General features: G+C 45.1%; 1 protein-coding gene across 3 annotated transcripts in view; it reads left to right on the top strand.

Moving 5' to 3' along the window:
* Positions 1 to 21,943, top strand: part of arhgef28a (Rho guanine nucleotide exchange factor (GEF) 28a) — a 564,358-nt gene that overhangs the window by 193,557 nt on the left and 348,858 nt on the right. For all 3 annotated transcript variants that reach the window (XM_068029539.1, XM_068029540.1, XM_068029541.1), the window contains exon 7: positions 3,102 to 3,180. In XM_068029539.1, the coding sequence (XP_067885640.1) occupies positions 3,102 to 3,180 (79 nt within the window). The remainder of the gene's footprint in view (positions 1 to 3,101; positions 3,181 to 21,943) is intronic.

Below are 21,943 nucleotides of genomic sequence, written 5' to 3'. Positions count from 1 at the left end.
CAATCCTGCATTAAAGAACATTTCAGCCATTCAGCCAACTTTTATAACAAGGACATCCTGACGACTCGGAAGCTGCTATAAAATAACACTGCATACCAATGTGCCAAATGCGATAATGATTTATTTTAATTCCCAACACAGTAATTGCCTTCTATTCATTTCTCACCTGGGCCTCAATCCACGGTGCCTTTCATACCAGAATGTTTTCTAAGTCTGCTGCTTTAACGAGGTGCTCTTCTAGTGCCTCAGCAAAGGTGGTGAAAACCTGTTGTTGCTTGTGCGGGGACCCTTGAGATGCTCATGGCCATTAGTCTGTGAGGTATTTCATGGGATGTGGGTGTCACTGGCAAGGACAGCATTTGTTGCTGATCTCTAATTGCCTTTGAGAAGGTGGTGGTGAGCTGCCTTCTTGAACCGCTGCATCCATCTGGTGCAGGTATACTCATAGTGCTGTTAGGGAGGGAGTTCCAGGATTTTGACCCAGCAACAGTGGAGGAATGGCGACATATTCCCAAGTCAGGATGGGATGTGGCTTGGAGGGGAACTTGCAGATGGTGGTGTTCCCATGCGTCTGCTGCCCTTGTCCTTCTAGGTGGAGGAGGTCATGGGTTTGGAAGGTGCTGTTGAAGGAGCCTTGGTGAGTTGCTGCAGTGCATCTTGTATATGATGCACACTGCTGCCACTGTGCATTGGTGGTGGAGGAAGTGAATGTTTTAAGGTGGTAGATGGGGTGCCAATCAAGCAGGCTGTTTTGTCTTGGATGATGCCGAGCTTCCTGAGTATTGTTGGAGCTGCATCCATCCAGGCAAGTGGAGAGTATTCCATCACACTCCTGACTTGAGCCTTATAGATGGTGGACAGGCTTTGGGGAATCAGGAAGTGAGTTAATCGCCGCAGAATTCCCAGTCTCTGACCTGCTATTGTAGCCACAGTATTTACATGGCTGCTCCAGTTAAGTTTATACTCAGTGATAACCCCGAGGATGTTTATAGTAGGCGATTCAACGATTGTAACACCGTTGAATGTCAAAGGGAGATGGTTATACTCTCTTATTGGAGATGGTCATTGCCTGGCACATGTGTGGCACAAATGTTACTTGTCACTTATCAGCCCAAGCCTGAATGTTGTCCAGGTCTTGCTACCTATGGACATGGACTGCTTCAGTATCTGAGGAGTCGTGAACAGTATTGAACATTGTGCAATCATCAGCAAGCATCCCCACCTCTGACCTTATGATGGAGGGAAGGTCATTAATGAAGCAACTGAAGATGTTTGGGCCGAGGACGTTACCCTGAGGAACTCCTGCAGCAATGTCCTGGGCTGAGATGATTGACCTCCAACAACCACAACCATTTTTCTTTGTGCTAGGTATGACTCCAAAGAGTGGAGAGTTTTCCACCTGATTTCCATTGACTTCAATTTGGCTAGGGCCCCTTGATGCCACACTCAGTCAAATGCTGCCTTGATATCAAAGGCAATCACTCTCATCTCACCTCCAAGGGAAACTGTAGCATTTTGTTTACTACTAGCAGTTTGGCCCAATTGGCTTTCTGGCACTTTATTGGTTGAGTGAGGTGGTGAGAGCAGATGTGCTAACATACTCAGAAAAGGCACTGCCACTCCCATGGGGCTGAGCCTTATCACTTCCACAGACCTACGGGAGAGTGGACGCTAAAAAATGAGTGATGCCTTGAAAATACTCAATTGCTCCACGAATCTCTTCAAGGTGACACTTGTTTATGTAAGGCAGACGTGTGCCTCTCCAAGGAGAAGCACAGGTTTGAGGCCAGATTCTGCATTGCACTTGCATGAGGTTCCATCAAAGCAGCAAAGTCTGGTGGCATTGACGCCCTTCCCATCACCCCTGTGATCACTGTCCTGCATTGAATTTCAGTCCACCGACACCCTGAATTTTAAAATTCATAATTCCTGTGTTCAAATCCCACCATAGTCTTGCCTCTCCCTCTCTGTATAACGGAGGGGGGTGGGGGGGGAGGGGAAACGGGACAGTGGGGAGGGTGGAGTAGGGTGGGGTGGGATGGGATGGGATGGGAGTGCCTGTTACTTTTCTAACTCCATCCAGGGTGGCCTTCAGGCCCAGAGGCCAATTGAGACTACCAGCAGTGTGGGGATTGGGGGGGGTGGGGTGGTGTAGCTCTTCCAGTTGGGAGTCCTGTTGCTCATGGAGGGCCCACCTGGCGGCAAATGCCGCACCTGCTGAAATATGCTACCCCCTGCCATTACCAACGACGCCCCCTCACCCCCACCCCTCCTACTCGCTGGGGCCTGCCTGACCAGCCCTGGTGAACCCAGACACACTTAACCTGTTCCTGGACCTGCTTCATCTTGCTGGTCCTGGCGCTCGGTGACGCTGCTGGGACTAAAGAGCTGCTGATCGTCTGGCAGCGCTTGGAGACGGGATCTTCACTCTTAAAGGGATGGGAGCCCTGTTGGCAGGCAGTTAATTGCCTGATGGGCATAGAATCACATCAAGGCTCCCGGAAACGGCCACGACAGGGTTGCCCCCAGCTTTCCGGCTAGCCGCCAGGGCCATCACTGCCATCATTAAATTCAACCCGTTAACTGTGTTTCTCTCTGGCCTGCTTAGTATTTCCAGCATTTTCTGTTTTTATTTCAGATTTTCAGCATCCACAGTATTTTGCTTTTGTGTTTCTATAACAAGAGACTTCATTTGTTGTATCTTGGAGATTAAATAATAGACAAAGTTTAAGAATAGACAATGTTAGTAACTTAGGAATTTAAGTAGATAACATAAGTAGGAGCAAGCATGATAATGTATGAGATATATGCTTTATTTTAAAAAGTATTAATTCAAGTCTTATGATTATCTCAGAGCTATAACATGAAGGTTCAGGATCATGGCAACAGATCGTACCAGAAATTGTGAATAATTTAACAATTCTACATGTATGGAATGCATAAGATAGTTTTATATTTCTTAATTTTCTGTAAAGCTTTCCCTACTGATAATGTAGTCTAAATGTACAAATATCAAAAGCTGAAATGTTATTAAAAAAGAAGCGTGACATTAAGAATGAAATGATTAATACTTCGTTTTCTTCTAAATGATGACTTTTCAGAGTGATGCAAATGTAGATGGAGTGAAGTTGAATCTCCCCTCTATCGAGGAAGTCCACAGTGAAGTAAAAGTAGAGGAAGGTATGTTTATGATCTGTTTCATTTTAAAATAATGGGAATGCCTTGGTCAATTACAGTTTCTGAATCAGCTTTTCCAGTTGAGGGTGAGGGGGTGAAATAATGATTTATGCTCCTTGGTTCCTGAAATTCTGTCTAATGTGAGGACATTTATGTTAGAGGTTTACCTCTAGTATCTTTCCTATTTTAGATGATAAGTAATTTGAATTATAACAGGTACCTAATGAGGAAAATCTATTCCAGTTGATTTGGTAAAAACAAAGGCCAAATTTTAATCTTGTCTGCTGACAGGAATGGGGCCACCGATTGGTTAAAATGCAGGTCATGTACTTAACATTGCAATTCCAACACTCTCTCACCTGCCGTCATTTTAACTGTACATGTTTTGGAGGCGGCCGTTGTGTCCAGCACAGGCGGCGGGGGGGGGGGGGGGGGGCTCATAAATACATTTAAAGTGGGGTCCTAAAATGGAATTAGGAACTACCAGTGCAACCTGAAGCGGTAAACAAAGGGGCCCTGACCTGCAGCTAATTAAATCACAGGATCTTTCTGCTGTTTGCTTTTCCAGGAGAGCCCAGCTTCCAGATCAATTTCTCACCTTTTTCTCCCTGAGCAGCCTCGGCAAGCTTTATCTGCTTATAATGGATGTTATCATTGCCAGTTTCATTCTGCCCTCCCTCTCTTGCTCCTCTGCTTTCTCACTTGCTTTCTCCATTCCACCTCCTTTTCCCTCTTCCAGCACTGCCTCTCTGCCTCTTTCCCCCCCCCCTCACTTTTCCTGTCCCTCTTCCTCCCCTCTCCCCTTCTCTCCTTCCCAACTCTCTTCTCCCAACCTTCCCCAACCCTTCTTCCTTTACCCTCTTCTTCCCCCTTTCCTTCCCCTCCCCACTCCCTCATCCATCCTTCCATTCTTCCCCTCACCCGCTCCCCCTCTCTCACACATACAATCTCTCTCTTGCTTTCTCTCTCCCTCTCCATCACACACTTGCTCTTCCATTTTCTCTACTGCTTGATTTCCCCCAATTTTGTCATCTTCCTTATCCCAGAACTCCTCATTGCAATTTGTAACCTGTATTTTTACCCTGAGAACACAGTGGCCATTCTGATTTCATTGTATTATTGCAAAAACTCAAGCTTATACGTGATTTTATTTTCTAAATAGTTGAGTTGATGAGCTCCATCTCAGTCACACAGAAGCACAAGTTGCAATACTGAGACCTCTCAGGACTCACCAAAAATAAACCAGAGGAAGTAGTTTAACCTGCACTAGAAATACAGCAGATGGAGCTGTGTACCTCAGTGTGCTAAGCCTATTCAGAGCAAAAAAAAATGAAATGTTTCAAATATATGGCAGAAGAGGAGTAAAATTAGAGTATTGTTTCCTTTTTAAAGATATCTTCTGCAGTAATAGAGGGGAAAAGCTAGAGTGTGTTAAGCTGAGACGCTCACAGGCACACCTCGGTTTGGAAATGGTGTAGGCATTGGTTTAACAACACCTGTTTGGAGATCTTGGAGAGAATGAAATAAGCAACAAATTATGAACTTAGGACTGGAGTAAGTAAATGGAAGGAGAAAAATCTAGTGCAATATAAAGCGGATTTATATCACTATGAGCGCAGTTTGTGTTACTGGGAAGGACAAATTTCACCCCCACTGTGCCTCCAGGCTTGCAGTCGACAAACTTGGATAGATAATGCTCTACTTCTTCATTCACGCTACTGATATATTTGGTGAAAAGCTGAAACCCCAGTACAGATCCCTGGGGAAATCTCTTCTCACATCCCATCAATCAGTACATTCATGATATCCCTACTCTTTGGCCCCGATATTTGTGGGGAAGGAGTTCTGGATGGGACACCTGGAAGTATATGGTGGAAAGAGATTATGATCGGGGAAGGGCGTGGTGTTGTAATATTACTTGTTCCTTTGGAATGTGAACTATTGTAAGACTCACAGGACTATAAGTAATATCCAAAGAAAACATGGGTTTTTATTATAACCTAACTAGAACATATATATATACAAACAATTACTGCACAAGCCGCATCTAAACACATCTCACTCTGTCGGGCTACAACAGCCTGGTCGCGTGTAATATGACATCACTTCAATTCCAGCTTCTGAAGTTGGTTCGCTCTTAAGGACGTCCCATAAAATCCCCCTTTTTCCAAAGATGAAAACATATGTACAATATATAAATTATGTTGCGTTTCAGACTAACTTTACATGGTTAAAACAAAATGTTATTTACAGTAAGTTGAACACTCTGTCAAACATAGAGGAGGTTTTCTTTTTCATCCTGAGCTTGATATCGTGACCATCTTCCCAGAGCTGGGCTCATCTTGATGACTCCTCTGAGACTCTAGTCACTCTGAACTCTGTTTTTCCTCTGTGCTCGAAGATGTTCAACTTCAGACTTTGTCTTTGAACGTGTCCGGGTGGTCACATGTAATGTTGTCATACAGCTATCTTAGTTGATGTCAGTTCTGTCTGAGAATTGCACCATTGGGTGTCTGGACCATGTACGATCTGGCTGGTCGCATATCCTCATAACCTCTACCAAGTTCCTGATGCATGATTGAGGACTCTGATCTTCTGTCCTATGTGCAATCGAGCTAATTCTGGTCCTCCTTGCCTCTTATACGATGCCTTCACCTTCCCTTGTTTAGAAAGCTTAGAAAAATGATGACTGGCAACTTCAGCAATCACCGGCAATCCCTCTGGCCTCCGGTTAAATGCTGCAATGAACTGAAACCCGAGGAGAGAACCCGGTCATATCGCCTCTTTGTGTCGTCCTTGGTATGGACCGACCGGGTACGCTTGACCAGGGTATTTCTTAGCATCTTCGGTGCTTTACTGAATTCATGCATTGTGACCATTTGTAAATCTTGGCACACTGGAAGTCCTGCGGCAGCTGGTCCAGTTGTGTCTATACTATAAAACATTTGTGGTAGCCATTCAGAGCTCCAATAGCTGCACTGTAAGGTTATTGTTCCAATATGCTTGATTAGAGAAGCATTGTAGGCAGTCAGCCTAGCTGTGATGGGTCGTGCCATAGATTCCCATTTCTTTACATGTCCTTCAGTATACGGATGAGGAGAATATTTGCACCTATTCCGGTGTCAATTTTACTCTGAGCTTATGCTTGCCACTTTTCTGCGGACACATAATCCCAATCATGGCAAATGCCTTATATTGTGTAATAGCATTGACATGTTGATCCAAATTAACTATGTGAAATGCTTACTCACTGTTCACACAAGTGAATTCTTCATCCGTGTCTTCCTAGCAATCAGTCTCTCTGCTGACCTGATGTACCTGCTTGGGCTTTTGTTGTGTGTTGGCATACCTTTTGTTGTGTTTGCCATCCTGTCTTGCAGATGTTCTCTCTGCATGTGATCTGACACCATTCCTGTGTGCTGCAGTGTCTGAGCTGGCCTTCTGCACTGCCTTGCCTAATGTCCTCGCATGCCACAAGCTTTGCATTGGTCCTGGTATGCCGGACAACTGCAAGTAGGGTGAGTCAGGTTACATTTACCACAAAGCTTAGGAAGACCTCTGAGCCTTGGTTACCATACCAATTTTCATAGCCGCCCCCAAAACTCGTAACTGTTGGTGCCCAGTCATGATAGCTACAAATTTCCTTCTATCATTGGGTAGTGCATCTATGGTGTGCCCTTTCTTCATTTCTAGCAGGTCTTTTTAGAAGGCCTTTAGTGGAGCAGCTGCGATTTACTAGCTCTGTAACCCGTTCTGACAATTCGATATCTGCGAAGTCACAATATGGACCCTTGTTTTGGCATCTTACCACAAACTGGTCAATGGACTCATCTTGCCTTTGCCGGTAGGTCATAAGCTCAAGCCTGTGTACTCGGAAGTTGACCTTTACCTTCAGTTGCTGCTCGAGGAATGTCCATAGCTTGATAGGGTCCTTCTGATCCTCAGCTGACAATCCTGATATATTGATCCGTGGCAGGTCATCGTTGTCCAGTGCAATCTTAATCTTGATTGCTTGTTTTCCTGAATCGTTCACTTCTTATGAACATACAAGCATACAAATTAGGAGCAGAAGTAGGCCATTTGACCGCTCAAGCCTGCTCTGCCATCAATAAGATCATGGCTGATCTGTTTGTGTCTCAAATTCCACACTTGAGCCAGGAAACACTGTTTCATTTGCTGTTGAAACAGTTTAAATTCAGATCTATGTCCGGCACCTTCCAATTTATAACTGGATATCTGAAAGCCACTGTCTTAATAATCCTGCTTTTTAAAAATAAATATAGCACTTTTTACAGGTTTTCATTTTTCACAGGCACATTTCTTTTTTCTTGTTTAGACAGATTCATGTTATGGAGGCCTGCCCCTTTAAGAGTGAGACAGCACAACTGCTTTCTGTCTGCAGAGCTCAGTTTCTTTTTAACTGTGAACTTTCTTCTTTAACTGAGAGAGTTTTTTTCCTATAGCCAGCTGCATCTTGCAGTAGCGGCAGCTGCCACAACCAGGCTTTCTCAATGTGCTTTGGAAGTCCAGTGGCGCTGTTGAGTTCTTCCCTCTCTTTTTGGCTTAGGCCCCACTCTGAAGCAAAAAAGAATGGAAAACTAAAACCGTAATGGCTTCACCTACTGCTTTTCCAATTTTTCGACCCACTACCAGACCGGTTGAAAGCTCCGATCTCCTGGCAAATTGTCTACTATACTCAGAGTTTCAACATCTCCCAGGGTGTGTGGTCTGTGGTCCTAGCTCGCTACATTGCTGTTGGGTTTTCTGCCAGCTGCGCTCCTGGATCTTCAGCCACTCCAAGTAGGCAATCAGCTGTTCCTTGTTCTCTTTTAGTGTGTTCTTCAGAATAAATCAGACATTGTGGTATAATATTTGGTGCTCTTCAGAAAAGATATATCCCTCCTCTGCCACCATATATTATTTGTTCCTTTGGAATGTGAACTATTGTAAGACTCACAGGACTACAAGTAATACCAAAAAAAAGTGGGTTTTATTACTACCGAACTAAAGCATATATATGCAAACAGTTACTGTGCAAGCACATCTCACTCTGTCGGGTTACGCCCATAACTCCCTGATCATGTGTAACGTGACATCACTTCCTCTGGTGACCTTCACTTACAACTTCTTAAAGCAGGGATGGGAGTGGTCAGAGATTGTGGAGGTGGGATTTGGCTAGTCGTGATGAGGGAAGCAAGTAAACCTATTGGGCCCAGAAGAAACCTTTCTGCTCCTCCTGGCCCACAAGCTGTGCTGAAAATGCATGGACCTATAGATCTGGTCCTCTTGTCTCCTTTTATCTCCCCAGGTTTCCCAAGGGTTAGACAAAAAAATCTGTGTTAAAATGAATGGAGAAAACCTCTATAAAAGATTCTAATGATTCACCACGACACCACCACCCGCCCACCACCTCTTACCCATCTCCTGAAAGCGGATTAGCCGCCTGCACACTGACCTGTCTTTATTAAACTGGAAGTAGGTGAAGTAGGATTGGTTTTGAGATTACAAATTCTTTTTTACTTCTCAGCTGGACCCAGTTCATCTGTTCCTGGGGTAAAAATTCCCCCCTCTGTCTCATACACTTATCAAATGCTTTCATAGAATAGGTTGCAAACAGGAACTCCATGTAGACAATATCTGTAAACATTCCCCTATCCAGCATAGTTGTGACTACCTCAAAACTGCAATTATTTTTCTCAGGTATGACTTCCCCTTCACATATTCATGCTGACTCTGGTCAGCTTATACTTGTTGAAGTGTTCAGTCACTCTGTCCATCATTAAATATTCCACTAACTTCCCCACAACTGATGTTAATTTGATATATCTATGGTTACCTGGTTTCTCCCTCCCTTTTTAAGTAATAGAATTGACATTTGGAATTTTACACTGAAAATATGCAATTTTTGAATCTTGACAGCTTTGGAAAATTATGACAAATGATTCTGCAATTTTCTCACCTATTTCTTTTAATGTCCTGGAGATTTGTTTATCTTAAGTCCCATTATTTTCTTCATGGCATTTCTAAAAATTTGTATTAAATCCACTAAGCATGTTTATATCTGTAATCAAGGTGATTTCATGTTTGTCTGACAGCAGGTAAAGTGAATCATAATTAGGGCCCTACCAAATTCACGGTCAAATTTAACAAACTTCAAATCTCACATTTTAAGAATTGTGAATTTCACGATTTCACATATTTAAATTGTAAATTTCACAGTGTTGCAACAAACCATCAAAATGATCTATTTAAAACAAAATATAAGTTAAGGGAGGTTTCTGGTTTCAAATGGCATTTATTATATACTCAAAAACTATTGTAAAAAGCTGGCTATAAACAGGTCACTTTCTTTACTCACTGATGTCAGCAGTTGAATGTGAGCAAAGAGCAACCTGCAACTGTCTGACCGGAATTTTATTCCCCCCCCAAAGAGTGGGAAGGTGGCAGGGGTGGGGGTGCGTAATATGGAGCGGGAGGCTTGGGGAGCCCTTCCCAAATCGCTTCCACCTCCGCCACCACTTTATGTAGGGCGGTGGTGGCAAAAAAGTCCCGCCCGCTCCAGGCCAATCAAGGCCCTTAAGTGGCCACTTAAGGGCTTCCGCCCACCACCACAGGCATTTTACCTGTGGCCGGTCAGGCGGTCCAGGCCTGAGAGAAGCCGCCTGACAAAAGCAGGCAGCTCTCTGATGGCCTGGGAGGGGGGCCCTCATGATCAGACACCCTGTGCCCAATGGAGGGCGGCTTCCGCTGCTTCAATCATCCCCCCCACCCCCTGTCCCCCCAGTCAACCACCCTTGCCTCGCAGGGGTCCGACCGATCATCCCCGGCGAGGCACCAAAAACTTACCTTGGTACAAGCTTCTTCTTTGTGATGGCTGGGTTGCAGTCCCAGCAGTTGCCACCGCTCCTGGTGGTGCTGCCGGGACTAAGAGCTGCTGGCCCACTGATTGGCCACTGATTGCCTCAATGAGGTGGAAGTCCCGCCTCAGACCAATTAAAGGCTTGGGGCCTGCAAAATGCGGATCCTATCCCCAGGCCAGACAGAGGCAGGTTCGCCACTGACTTTTGAGTTGGTGGACGGCTCCCGTCCAAGGGTAAAAATCTGGCCTCCGACTTCATTCCCTGTCTCTGCGCTGTGAACATCTGTTCATGTTTAGACACAGCTCTCTCCATATCCGCAGATTTTTTTGGAATTGTCAGACAGTGCCATGCTAGCATTGCAAGGTGGGGGATTCTGCATTCCACAGAGTTCCAAAACTGCAGCACAGGCAAAGTACAATCTGCTTCTTTTGCAATGCTTTAAAAAGCAGGAATCTCCAGCCTACAGTTCTTGTCAAAGCCAGGAATCGCATCAAACAAGTTTAAATCCACCATCAACAGGTGCACTTGTGCAGGATCAAAGATACACACAGCTTTCAGGAACACCACAGAAGGTTATTGAAACCTCTGAACTGCTTTTTCTTCACTGCTTAACTCTTCCCCATTGCAGTAATATTGTTTGAGCTTCTTTGCAATGCAAGAAAATACCCGTTGAGCGTAAGCATTTAATTCAGTGTCATCAACATGCTGTTCATTTGACTGTACATCCATTACTTTAATGTAAGCTTTGTGGATGGTGACGTGTTGAGATTCAAACCAAATGATTAAATCAATCAATTACATTAAAAGCAAAATACTGCTGATGCTATAAATCAGAAATAAAAACAAGAAATGCTGGAAATACTCAGCAGATCTGGCAGCAACTGTGGAGAGAGAAGCAGAGTTAACCTTTCAGGTCAGTGACCTTTCATCAGAACTGTCGTGTAGCATTCTTGGAACAAACTGAACCTCTTCATTGAGCTGAGAAACGTTTAGAAGGGTTACAATATCTGTTAAACCTGTTTTTTTCAGTGTCAGTGTGAACTCTTCTGAGATAAAGTCTGAGCTGCATGACATGATACTGCTGAAGCCACGAATTCCAACGTGTAATTACTGGCTCTGGAGACAGGGTAATGATTTGTTCCCCAATTTCAGCCATTTCAGCTGCATTTGCAAGATGTTGCCTCTATTGAAGCTTACGGCTGGGGCAGTATTGATGAGCTTTTTAATGTAGCTAACCAGTTTGTCAACTTTACCAAACTCACTGTTTCACAGCTCACTGACAAGAGAAATTATGAGCTGGCATTTACCAAGCCCACGACATCAGGCTCCGTGGTGGTGGTGGTGGTGTTGGGCGCGGGCCGGAAGGTGGTTGCGGTAGTGGCCTGCAACAGAGCTTGATGCCGGGAGAGCTCTGCCCCATCCTGTCAGCGGTGGCGAGGCTCCATGGCGGCCGCCGCCCCCCTCCCCAGCTGAATCTTCGGCACGGTGGCCAGCACTCCTGCGCCGTCAATTCTCTGTCTGGGGAAAGCAGGCGTGACACTGGTGGGGAGGGGAAGGAGCCAAGATTTGTTGTAAAAACCCATCTGGTTCATTAATGTCCTTTAGGGAAGGAAATCTGCCATCCTTACCTAGTCTGGACTACATGTGACTCCAGACACATAGCAATGTGGTTGACTCTTAACTGCCGTCTGAAATGGCCTAGCAAGCCACTCAATTCAAGGGCAATTCAGAATGGGCAACAAAAGCTGGTCTGGCCAGTGGTGCCCACGTCCCATGAAAGAATATTTTTAAAAAAGAGCCTTGTGTCAATCACTAAAACATGCAATGTTAGCAACATGCCCAACAATTAGCGAGGTGAGCCTTGTGTCAATGAATAAAATGTGTGATGTTCACAAAGTGGCCGATTTCACGGTGGACCCAAGATTTCATGTCTGTGCCACAATTCTCACGGCTGTGAATTTGGTAGGGCCCTAATCATAATGGTCCACTGTCTCCTCCTTCAATGTAATGGAACACTGAATGAAAACAATGTTCGATGTCGGGACGTGAGTAAAAGCTCACAAGCTACACCCAAGCAGGGCAATTGGCAAATGAGTTATAATGCTCTCATGTTTTAATTGGCTTTTCTTTACCCATGCTTCTTTTTGTTTTATTAAACATAATTTTTCTTGTTTATTTCCCTGTACTACATGGATCCAAACTAGATTTAAAAAAACAATGTGAAAACTAGAATACATTCCTATACTGGAATTTCTTTTGTATCTAAAGTTCCCTTGTAATGGTTACATTTTATTCCTTCTCATGTTATTTCAGTTTTTTTTTGTTTCCAACCTGTATTTAACATTTTTCATGCTAGACTCTTATTAGTGTGAGCAGGTTCCACAAGTGTGGGTTTTGCATAGCTAGGTACAGGGTGAATATAATACCGCTCGGATTTACTGAAACCTGTGTTTAGTATCCTGAGGCGATCAGCCACTCATGAGCACATTTTCTTGGAACTGGCAATACAGTGGCATTGATAGAGATGTGGGAAAAGATGCACAGCAGTGGAGAAATATATATTTGTGGATGTATGAGGGAAGGGGAAAATTTTCCTTCTAAGCATGAGAGTAGAAGGACATCTGAGAGCATCCCTGTTATTCTATAGCTCTGCTCATCTTAATTGTGCACCTTTGATATTTTTTATTGCAGAGTTTGAGCATTCATTTTAAAACTGGTTCAGCAATGCACAGGGTTTTTTTGAATCTACACTACAGTTTTTAACAGCCAAAACAGACTGTGAAGTGGATAGCAAGTACAGGGAGGTGGTCACACCGCAGATAAAGACTGCTCAGGCAGAAAGGGAATGGGTGGCCGCCAGGCAGAGTAGAAGAACTGGGCAGGTAGTGCAGGAGTCCCCTAGGTCCATATCCCTATCTACCAGATCTTCCACTTTGGATACTGTTGGGGAAGATAGCTTCCCAGGTGAATGCAGCAAGAGCCAAGTCTTTAGCACCACAGGTGGCTCAGCTGCACAGGAGGTGAGGAAAAAGAGGGGGAGAGCAACAGTGAAAGGGGATTCTATCGTAAGAGGTACAGATAGGCCTTTCTGTGGCCACAAAAGTGACTCCAGGATGGTATGTTGCCTCCCTGGTGTTAGGGTCAAGGATGTCACGGAGCGGCTGCAGGACATTCTGAAGGGGGAGGGTGAACAGTCAGAGGTTGTGGTACACATTGGTACTGATGACATAAGTAGAAAGAGGGATTAGGTCCTTCAACAAGAATTTAGGGAGCAAGGTAGCAGATTAAAAAGCAGGACCTCAAAGATTGTATCTCTGGATTACTCCCGGTGCCACGTGCTAGTGAGTATAGGAATAGGAGGATAGAGCAGATGAATGCGTGGCTGAAGAGATGGTGCAGGAGGGAAGGCTTTAGTTTCCTGGATCACGGGGTCTGTTTCTGGCAAAGGTGGGACCTGTACAGGTTGGATGGGTTGCACCTGAACTGGAACGGGACCAACATCCTTGCTCGGAGGTTTGAGAGCAAATATAGACCTGTTAAGGCACAAAGGAATAATGCAAGGCTGGTTTGCATCTATTTCAATGCAAGGAGTCTTACTAGTAAGGCAGATGAATTGAGGGCGTTGATTAACACATGGGAATATGATATTATTGCTATCACAGAGACATGGTTGAGGGAAGGACATGACTGGCAGCTCAATGTTCCAGAGTATAGAATCTTCAAGTGTGATGGGGGAGGGTGTAAAAGAGGCAGTGGCATTGCACTGTTGATCAAGGAGTCAATTACTGCAGTAAGGAGGGATGATATCTTAGAAGGTTCCTCAAATGAGGCCATATGGACAGAACTTATAAACAAAAAGGGGGCAATCACTTGGCTGGGAGTGTATGACAGGCCTCCAAACAGTCAGGGAGAGATAGAGGAGCAGATATGTAGGGAAATCTCAGAGATGTAAAAATAATAGGGTAATAATGATAGGGGATTTCAACTTCCCCAATATCAACTAGGATAGTCTTAGTGCAAAAGGTTTAAAGGGGGCGGAATTCTTAAAGTGCATACAGGAGAGCTTTTTGAGCCAGCACGTAGAAAGTTTTACAAGAGAAGGGGCGGTACTGGACCTAATCCTAGGGAATGAAGCCGGACAAGTGGTAGAAGTGTCAGTGGGGGAACATTTCGTGGATAGTGACCATAATTCTGTAAGATTTAAGGTAGCTATGGAAAAGGACAAAGAGGGACTAGAAATAAAAGTACTGAATTGGGGGAAGGATGATTTCAATATGATAAAACAGGATCTGGCCAAAGTGGACTGGGAGCACCTACTTGTAGGAAAGTCTACATCAGACCAGTGGGAGTCATTCAAAAAGGAAATAGTGAGAGTTCAGGGCTAACATGTTCCCGTAAAGGTGAAGAGTAGGACCAACAAGCCCAGGGAACCCTGGATGTCGAGGGATATAGAGGATTGGATAAGGGGGAAAAAAGGAGGCTTGTGGCAGATTCAGAGTGCCGAAAACAGCAGAGGCCCTAGAGGAGTGTAGAAAATGTAGGGTTGTGGGAGGGTGCTTAAAAAAGTAATTAGGAGAGCGAAGAAAAAACACTGGCTGGCAAATAAAGGAAAATCCCAAGGCATTATATAAGTATATTAAGGGCAAGAGGATAACCAGGGAGAGTGTAGGGCCCATTAGGGACCAAAGTGGCAATCTGCGTGTGGAGTCGGAGGACATAGGTGAGGTTTTAAATGATTACTTTTCATCGGTGTTCACAATGGAGAAGGGCGATGTAGGTGTAGAGATCAGGGAGTGGGATTGTGATATACTTGAACAAATTAGCATTGAAAGGGAGGAAGTATTAGCTGTTTTAGCAGGCTTAAAAGTGGATAAATCCCCAGGCCCAGATGAGCTGTATCCCAGGCTGTTTTGTGAGGCAAGGGAGGGATTGCAGGGGCTCTGACACAAATTTTCAAATCCTCTCTGGCCACAGGTGAGGTACCAGAGGACTGGAGGACAGCGAATGTGGTAGCAGGAATAAACCAGGTAATTACAGGCTAGTGCATCTAACATCAGTGGTAGGCAAACTATTGGAAAAAATTCTGAGGGACAGGATTAATCTCCACTTGGAGAGGCAGGGATTAATCAGGGTTAGTCAGCAGGGCTTTGTCAGGGGGAGATCATGTCTAACAAACTTGATTGAATTTTTCGAGGAGGTGACCTAGGTGTGTAGATGAGGGTAAAGCAGTTCAGATGAAGGGTCACTGCCCTGAAACGTTAACTCTGCTTCTCTTTCCACAGATGCTGCCAGACCTGCTGAGTATTTCCAGCATTTCTTGTTTTTATTTCAGATTTCCAGCATCTGCAGTATTTTGCTTTTATTTTAGTAAAGCAGTTGATGTAGTCTACATGGACTTCAGTAAGGCTTTTGATAAGGTCGTGCATGGGAGATTGGTTCAGAAGGTAAGAGTCCATGGGATCCAGGGCAATTTGGCAAATTGGATCCAAAATTGGCTTATGGCGAGAGGCAGAGGGTGATGGTCGAGGGTTGTTTTTGCGAGTGGAAGCCCGTGACCAGAGGTGCACCGCAGGGATTGGTGCTGGGACCCTTGCTGTTTGTACTGTACATTAATGATTTAGATGTGAATATAGGAGGTATGATCAGTAAGCTCACAGATGATATGAAAATTGGTGGTGTCATAAATAGTGAGGAGGAAAGCCTTAGATTACAGGACAATATAGATGGGCTGGTATGATGGGCAGAGCAATGGCAAATGGAATTTAATCCTGAGAAGTGTGAGGTGATGCATTCTGGGAAGACTAATAAGGCAAGGGAATATACAATGGGTGGTAGGACCCTAGGAAGTACAAAGGGTCAGAGTGACCTTGGTGTACTTGTCCATAGATCACTGAAGGCAGCAGCACAGGTAGATAAGGTGGTCAGGAAGGCATATGGGATACTTGCCTTTATCAGCCGAGGCATAGAATATAAGAGCAGGGAGGTTATGATGGAGCTGTATAAAATGCTAGTTGGGCCACAGCTGGAGTACTGTGTACAGTTCTGGGCACCACACTAGGAAGGATGTGATTGCACTGTAGAAGGTGAAGAGGAGATTCACCAGGATGTTGCCTGGGCTGGAGCATTTCAGCTATGAAGAGAGACTGGATAGGCAAGGGTTGTTTTCCTTAGAGCAGAGAAGGCTGAGGGGGAACAAAATTATGAGAAGCATTGATAGGGTAGATAGTAAGAAACTTTTCCCTTAGCGGAGGAGTCAATAACCAGGGGGCATAGATTTAAGGTAAAGAGCAGGAGGTTTAGGGGCGATTTGAGGAAAAATCCTTTCACCCAGAGGGTGGTTGGAATCTGGAACACACTGCCTGAAGGGATGATAGAGGCAGGAACCCTCACAATGTTTAACAAGTATTTCGATAAGCACTTGAAATGCCATAGCATACAAGGCTGCAGGCCAAGTGTTGGAAAATGGGATTAGAATAGATAGGTGCTTGATTGCCGGCGCAGACGTGATGGGCCAAAGAGCCTGTTTCTGTGCTGTGTAACTCTATGACTCTGAGAATAGATTCATTTTTTTTTACCTTTTTAAAAATTAAAACAGGTTTTTTTTGTATATTTTCCTGTGCTGCATGGATCCAAACTCAGTATCAAAAACTACATAGAAACTAGCACACTTTCCTTACATTACATACTTTCATTTTCAGTATGCATAAGAACAGGGACATATGGAAGATGCATTGATGAAAACCATCTTCTAAAACGTGATTTGAGTAGAGTTTGCTAAAGCTCCAACTGTTGACTTGTAAGACCTGGTGTTAAGAAGCTCATTCGTCAGCATTACACCCTGTTTTTAGCTAATGCAATCCTGTTGTTCAAGATGGCCTAGTGACTAGGCAATTATAGAAAGATTATCAAAGTATTCAGTACCATGCTATCAATGGTGTTTAAGAGATGTTGTTTGGATAAAGATTGGATAAAGAGATGTTGTTTCCTCATTAGCAAACTTCTGCTGTGTCAGTAAAATACAGAGTAGCACGAGTGCTTTATTCACCTGAGCATGAAAATCTGACTTCAGTAACATTTCAGTACTAAAAAAAGCACAGCAGTCTGTAATATTATGGATTCTGTCTTGCAGCACCTGATATACGTTCACTGATGTGCCTCATCAGTATTACTGCCCTTTTTGCCTTCTTTAATCCATGTCTATCATATGTGATGGCTGTTTTCCTAGTAGGAAATGGTAGGAAAAACAGATTTGTTTTCCAAAAAAGTAAGCTTATGCACAACGAATAACTAATTCAGTTTCAGATCTGCACTGGCAATCATGGGTCACTTAAGGTTTACTGTCATGGGTGATGACATCATGAGAAATCTTGTAATGAATTACAGCTTTACAATTCATTTCCAATGTTACAGAAAAAAATCTTGTTAGCCAATAATAATTATATTATTAACAACGTACTTTTATACTTCTCATTGTTTTAGTTTTGCCGTTTTTTTCATTTCCCGTCAGCTGGGTTACATTGTCCTGAAGTACCTATTTTGCTTTCAGCATGAAAGTTATCCGATCTGGATGTGGTGGTTGGGGGTGGGGGGAGCGGAGCGTGTGTGGAGGGATTTTGGAGTGGAGAGATTTTGGGGTGGGGCCCAGCTCTGCTAATACTCCACCATTTTCTAGCAGTCATGCAAAGCTCTGATGGGATCAAGGATGGACAGTTCATGTATCTGTCCCTTCTCTGTCCTGATGGCCTAAGAATCTCCCACCTGAAATAAATGTGTCCAGTTCTGCTTCCTCTGCCTCCAAGCACACTAGCATGTATCCATTGCCAGAATACAGTCCTGTTGGAAGTGGGAGCAAAATGGTGTCTTCTCCACTGAAAGTAGGATTTAATTTTTTTTGTTGAAGACCAATGCTATTGTGAAATCCATGGTTTTAAATATTTTTTCATCCTGGGCTGCAACATCCCTTAGGGTACAACATCATTAGAGGGAGGCAGTGATGTAGTGGTAATGTCACTGGACTAGTAATTCAGAGGCCCAGGCTAATGCTCTGTGGACATGGGTTTGAATCCCACCACGGCAGATGGCGAAAATTGAATTCCATTAATCTGGAATTGAAAGCTAGTCTGATGGTGACCATGAAACCATTGTCAATTGTTGTAAAAACCCATCTGGAAATCTGCCGTCCTTACTTGGTCTGGCCTACACGTGACTCCAGACCCACAGCAATGTGGTTGACTCTTAAATGCCCTCTGAAATGGCCAAGCAAGCCACTCACCTGTACCAAACAACTAAAAAGTCTGAGAAAAGGAATGAAACCGGACGGGCCACCCAGCATCGACGTAGGCACTGGAAATGACAACGGCAAACCCCATCCTGTCGACTCTGCAAAGTCCTCCTTACTAGCATCTGGGAGCTTGTGCTAAAATTGGGATAACTGTCCCACAGACGAGTCAAGCAACAGCCTGACATAGTCATACTTATGGAATCATATCTTACAGACAATGTCCCAAACACCACCATTCACGCCACACAAGGGGAGGCGGTGGCGTAGCGTTTTGTCACTGGACTGCTTACCCAGAGACCCAGGGTATTGCTCGGGGGACATGGGTTCAAATCCCACCACAGCAGAAGGTGGAATTTGAATTCAATTATAAAAAATCTGGAATTAAAAGCTAGTCCAATGATGACCATGAAACCATTGTCGGTTGTTGTAAAAACCCATCTGGTTCACTAATGTCCTTTAGGGAAGGAAATCTGCTATCCTTACCTGGACTGGCCTATATGTGACTCCAGAGCCACAGCAATGTGGTTGACTCTTACATGCCTTCTGAAATGGCCTAGCAAGCCACACAGTTGTCTCTAACTGCTACGAAGCCAATAAAAAAGAATGAAACCAGTCGGACCACCCGGCATTGACCGAGGCACCGGAAACGACAATGGCAAACTCAACCCTGCAAAGTCCTCCTTACTAACATCTGGGGGCTTGTGCCAAAGTTGGGAGAACTGTCCCACAGACTAGTCAAGCAACAGCCTGACATAGTCATACTCACGGAATCATACCTTACATACAATGTTCCAGACACTGCCATCGCCATCCCTGGGTATATCCTTTCCCACCGGCAGGATAGACGCAGCAGAGATGGCGGCACAGTGGTATACTGTCGGGAGGGGGTTGCTCCGGGAGTCCTCAACATCGACTCCGGACCCCATGAAGTATCATGGCATCAGGTCAAACATGGACAAGGAAACCTCCTGCTGATTACCACCTACCGCCCTCCCTCAGCTGATGAGTCAGTACTCCTCCAAGTTGAACACCACTTGGACGAAGCACTGAGGGTGGCAAGGGTACAGAATGTACTGTGCATGGGGGACTTCAATGTCCATCACCAAGAGTGGCTCGGTAGCACCACTACTGACCGAGCTGGCCGAGTCTTAAAGGACTGGATATGTGGCAGGTGGTGAGAGAACCAACAAGAGCGAAAAACATACTTGATCTCGTCCTCACCAATCTGCCTACTTCAGATGCATCTGTCCATGACAGTATTGGTAGGAGTGACCATCGCACAGTCGTTGTGGAGACGAAGTCCCGCCTTCACATTGAGGATACCCTCCATTGTGTTGTGTGGCACTTCTTTGGCCTCCTTATCTCGAGAGACAAGGGGTAAGCGCCTGGAGGTGGTCAGTGGTGTGTGGAGCAGCGCCTGGAGTGGCTATAAAGGCCAATTCTAGAGTGACAGGCTCTTACACAGGTGCTGCAGAAAAATTTGTTTGTTGGGGCTGTTACACAGTTGGCTCTCCCCTTGCGCTTTTGTCTTTTTTCCTGCCAACTGCTAAGTCTCTTCGACTCGCCACACTTTAGCCCCGCCTTTATGGCTGCCCGCCAGCTCTGGCGAACGCTGGCAACTGACTCCCACGACTTGTGATCAATGTCGCAGGACTTCGTGTCGCGTTTGCAGACGTCTTTAAAGCGGAGACATGGACGGCCGGTGGGTCTGATACCAGTGGCGAGCTTGCTGTACAATGTGTCTTTGGGATCCTGCCATCTTCCATGCGGCTCACATGGCCAAGCCATCTCAAGCGCCGCTGAATCAGTAGTGTGTATAAGCTGGGGATGTTGGCCGCCTCGAGGACTTCTGTGTTGGAGATACGGTCCTGCCACCTGATGCCAAGTATTCTCCGGAGGCAGCGAAGATGGAATGAATTGAGACGTCGCTCTTGGCTGACATACGTTGTCCAGGCCTCACTGCCATAGAGCAAAGTACTGAGGACACAGGCTTGATACACTCGGACTTTTGTGTGGTACTACCACCGTGCTAAATGGGATAGATTTCAAACTGATCTAGTAATGCAAAACTGGGCATCTATGAGGTGCTGTGGGCCATCAGCAGCAGCAGAATTGTACTCAACCACAATCTGTAACCTCGTGGCCCAGCATATCCCCCACTCTACCATTACCATCAAGGCAGGAGACCAACTCTGGTTCAATGAAGAGTGCAGGAGGGCATGCCAAGAGCAGCACCAGGCATACCTCAAAATGAGGTGTCAACCTGGTGAAGCTACAACACAGGACTATCTGCATGCCAGACTGCATAAGTAGCATGTGATGGACAGGGCTAAGCAATCCCACAACCAATGGATCAGATCTAGGCTCTGCAGTCTTGCCACATCCAGCCGTGAATGGTGGTGAACAATTAAACAACTAAGAGGAGGAGGAGTCTCCACAAATATCCCCATCCTCAATGTTTGGGCAACCTAGCACATTAGTGCAAAAGACAAGGCTGAAGCATTTGCATCCATCTTCAGCCAGAAGTGCTGAGTGGATGATCCATCTCGGCCTGCTCCTGAGGTCCCCAGCATCATAGATGCCAGTCTTCAGCCAATTTGATTCACTCCACGTGATATCAAGAAACGGCTGAAGGCACTGGATACTGCAAAGGCTATGGACCCTGACAGCATTCTGGCAATAGTACTGAAGACCTGTGCACCAGAACTATCTGCACCCCTAGCTAAGCTGTTCCAGTATAACTACAACATTGGCATCTACCCGCCAATGTGGAAAATTGCCTAGGTATGTCCTGTCCACAAAAAGCAGGACAAATACAACCTGGCCAATTACCACCGTATCAGTCGACCCTGAATCATCAGCTAAGTAATAGAAGGTGTCATCAACAATGCTATCAAGCAGTGCTTGCTCAGTAATAACCTGCTCACTGACGCTCAGTTTGGATTCCGCCAGGGCCACTCAGCTCCTGACCTTATTACAGCCTTGGTCCAAACATGGACAAAAGAGCTGAACTGCAGAGGTGAGTTGAGACTGACTGCTTTTGACATCAAGGCATCATTTGACTGAGAGAATGTTTCCATTCGTGGGGGAGACAAAAACTAGCGGCATATTTTCAGAATAAGGGGGGTTGTCATTCAAGACGCAGATGAGGAGGAATTTCTTCTTTCAGAGGGTTGTGAATCTTCCGAATTCTCTATCCCAGGAGCAATGGAGGGTGGGTCCTTAAAAATATTCAAGGCTGATATAGACAGATTTTTGAACTATGGGGAGTCCAGGGTTTTGGGGAACAGATGGGAAAGTAGATTTGAGGCCAGGATCAGATCAACTATGGTCTTACTGAATGGCGGAATGGGCTTGAGGGGCTTTATGGCCTACTCCTGTTCCTATTTCTTATGTTCTCAAATCAGCCTGGACCAAAGGTTTCAATTTCATGTTTTAGGAGTTCGGGGGGTGGGGGGAGGGTGTGGTGGGGGAACAGGAGCCAGGGAGTGAGATGGGGGTGAGTGGGTAAAGGGGATACGATGGAGCCAGACTTTCTTTGTGACCCTCTTTCATTCATGGCAGTGAATCGTGAAGAACTGTAATTTTATTGCTGATATTTTCATCTACATCTGGAGCCCATTGA

Source organism: Heterodontus francisci, chromosome 4 (assembly GCF_036365525.1).
Source record: "Heterodontus francisci isolate sHetFra1 chromosome 4, sHetFra1.hap1, whole genome shotgun sequence".
Classification (NCBI taxonomy): Eukaryota; Metazoa; Chordata; class Chondrichthyes; order Heterodontiformes; family Heterodontidae; genus Heterodontus; species Heterodontus francisci.
Note: the sequence above shows the minus strand (reverse complement) of the source record. Positions and strands in the feature narration are given on the sequence as shown.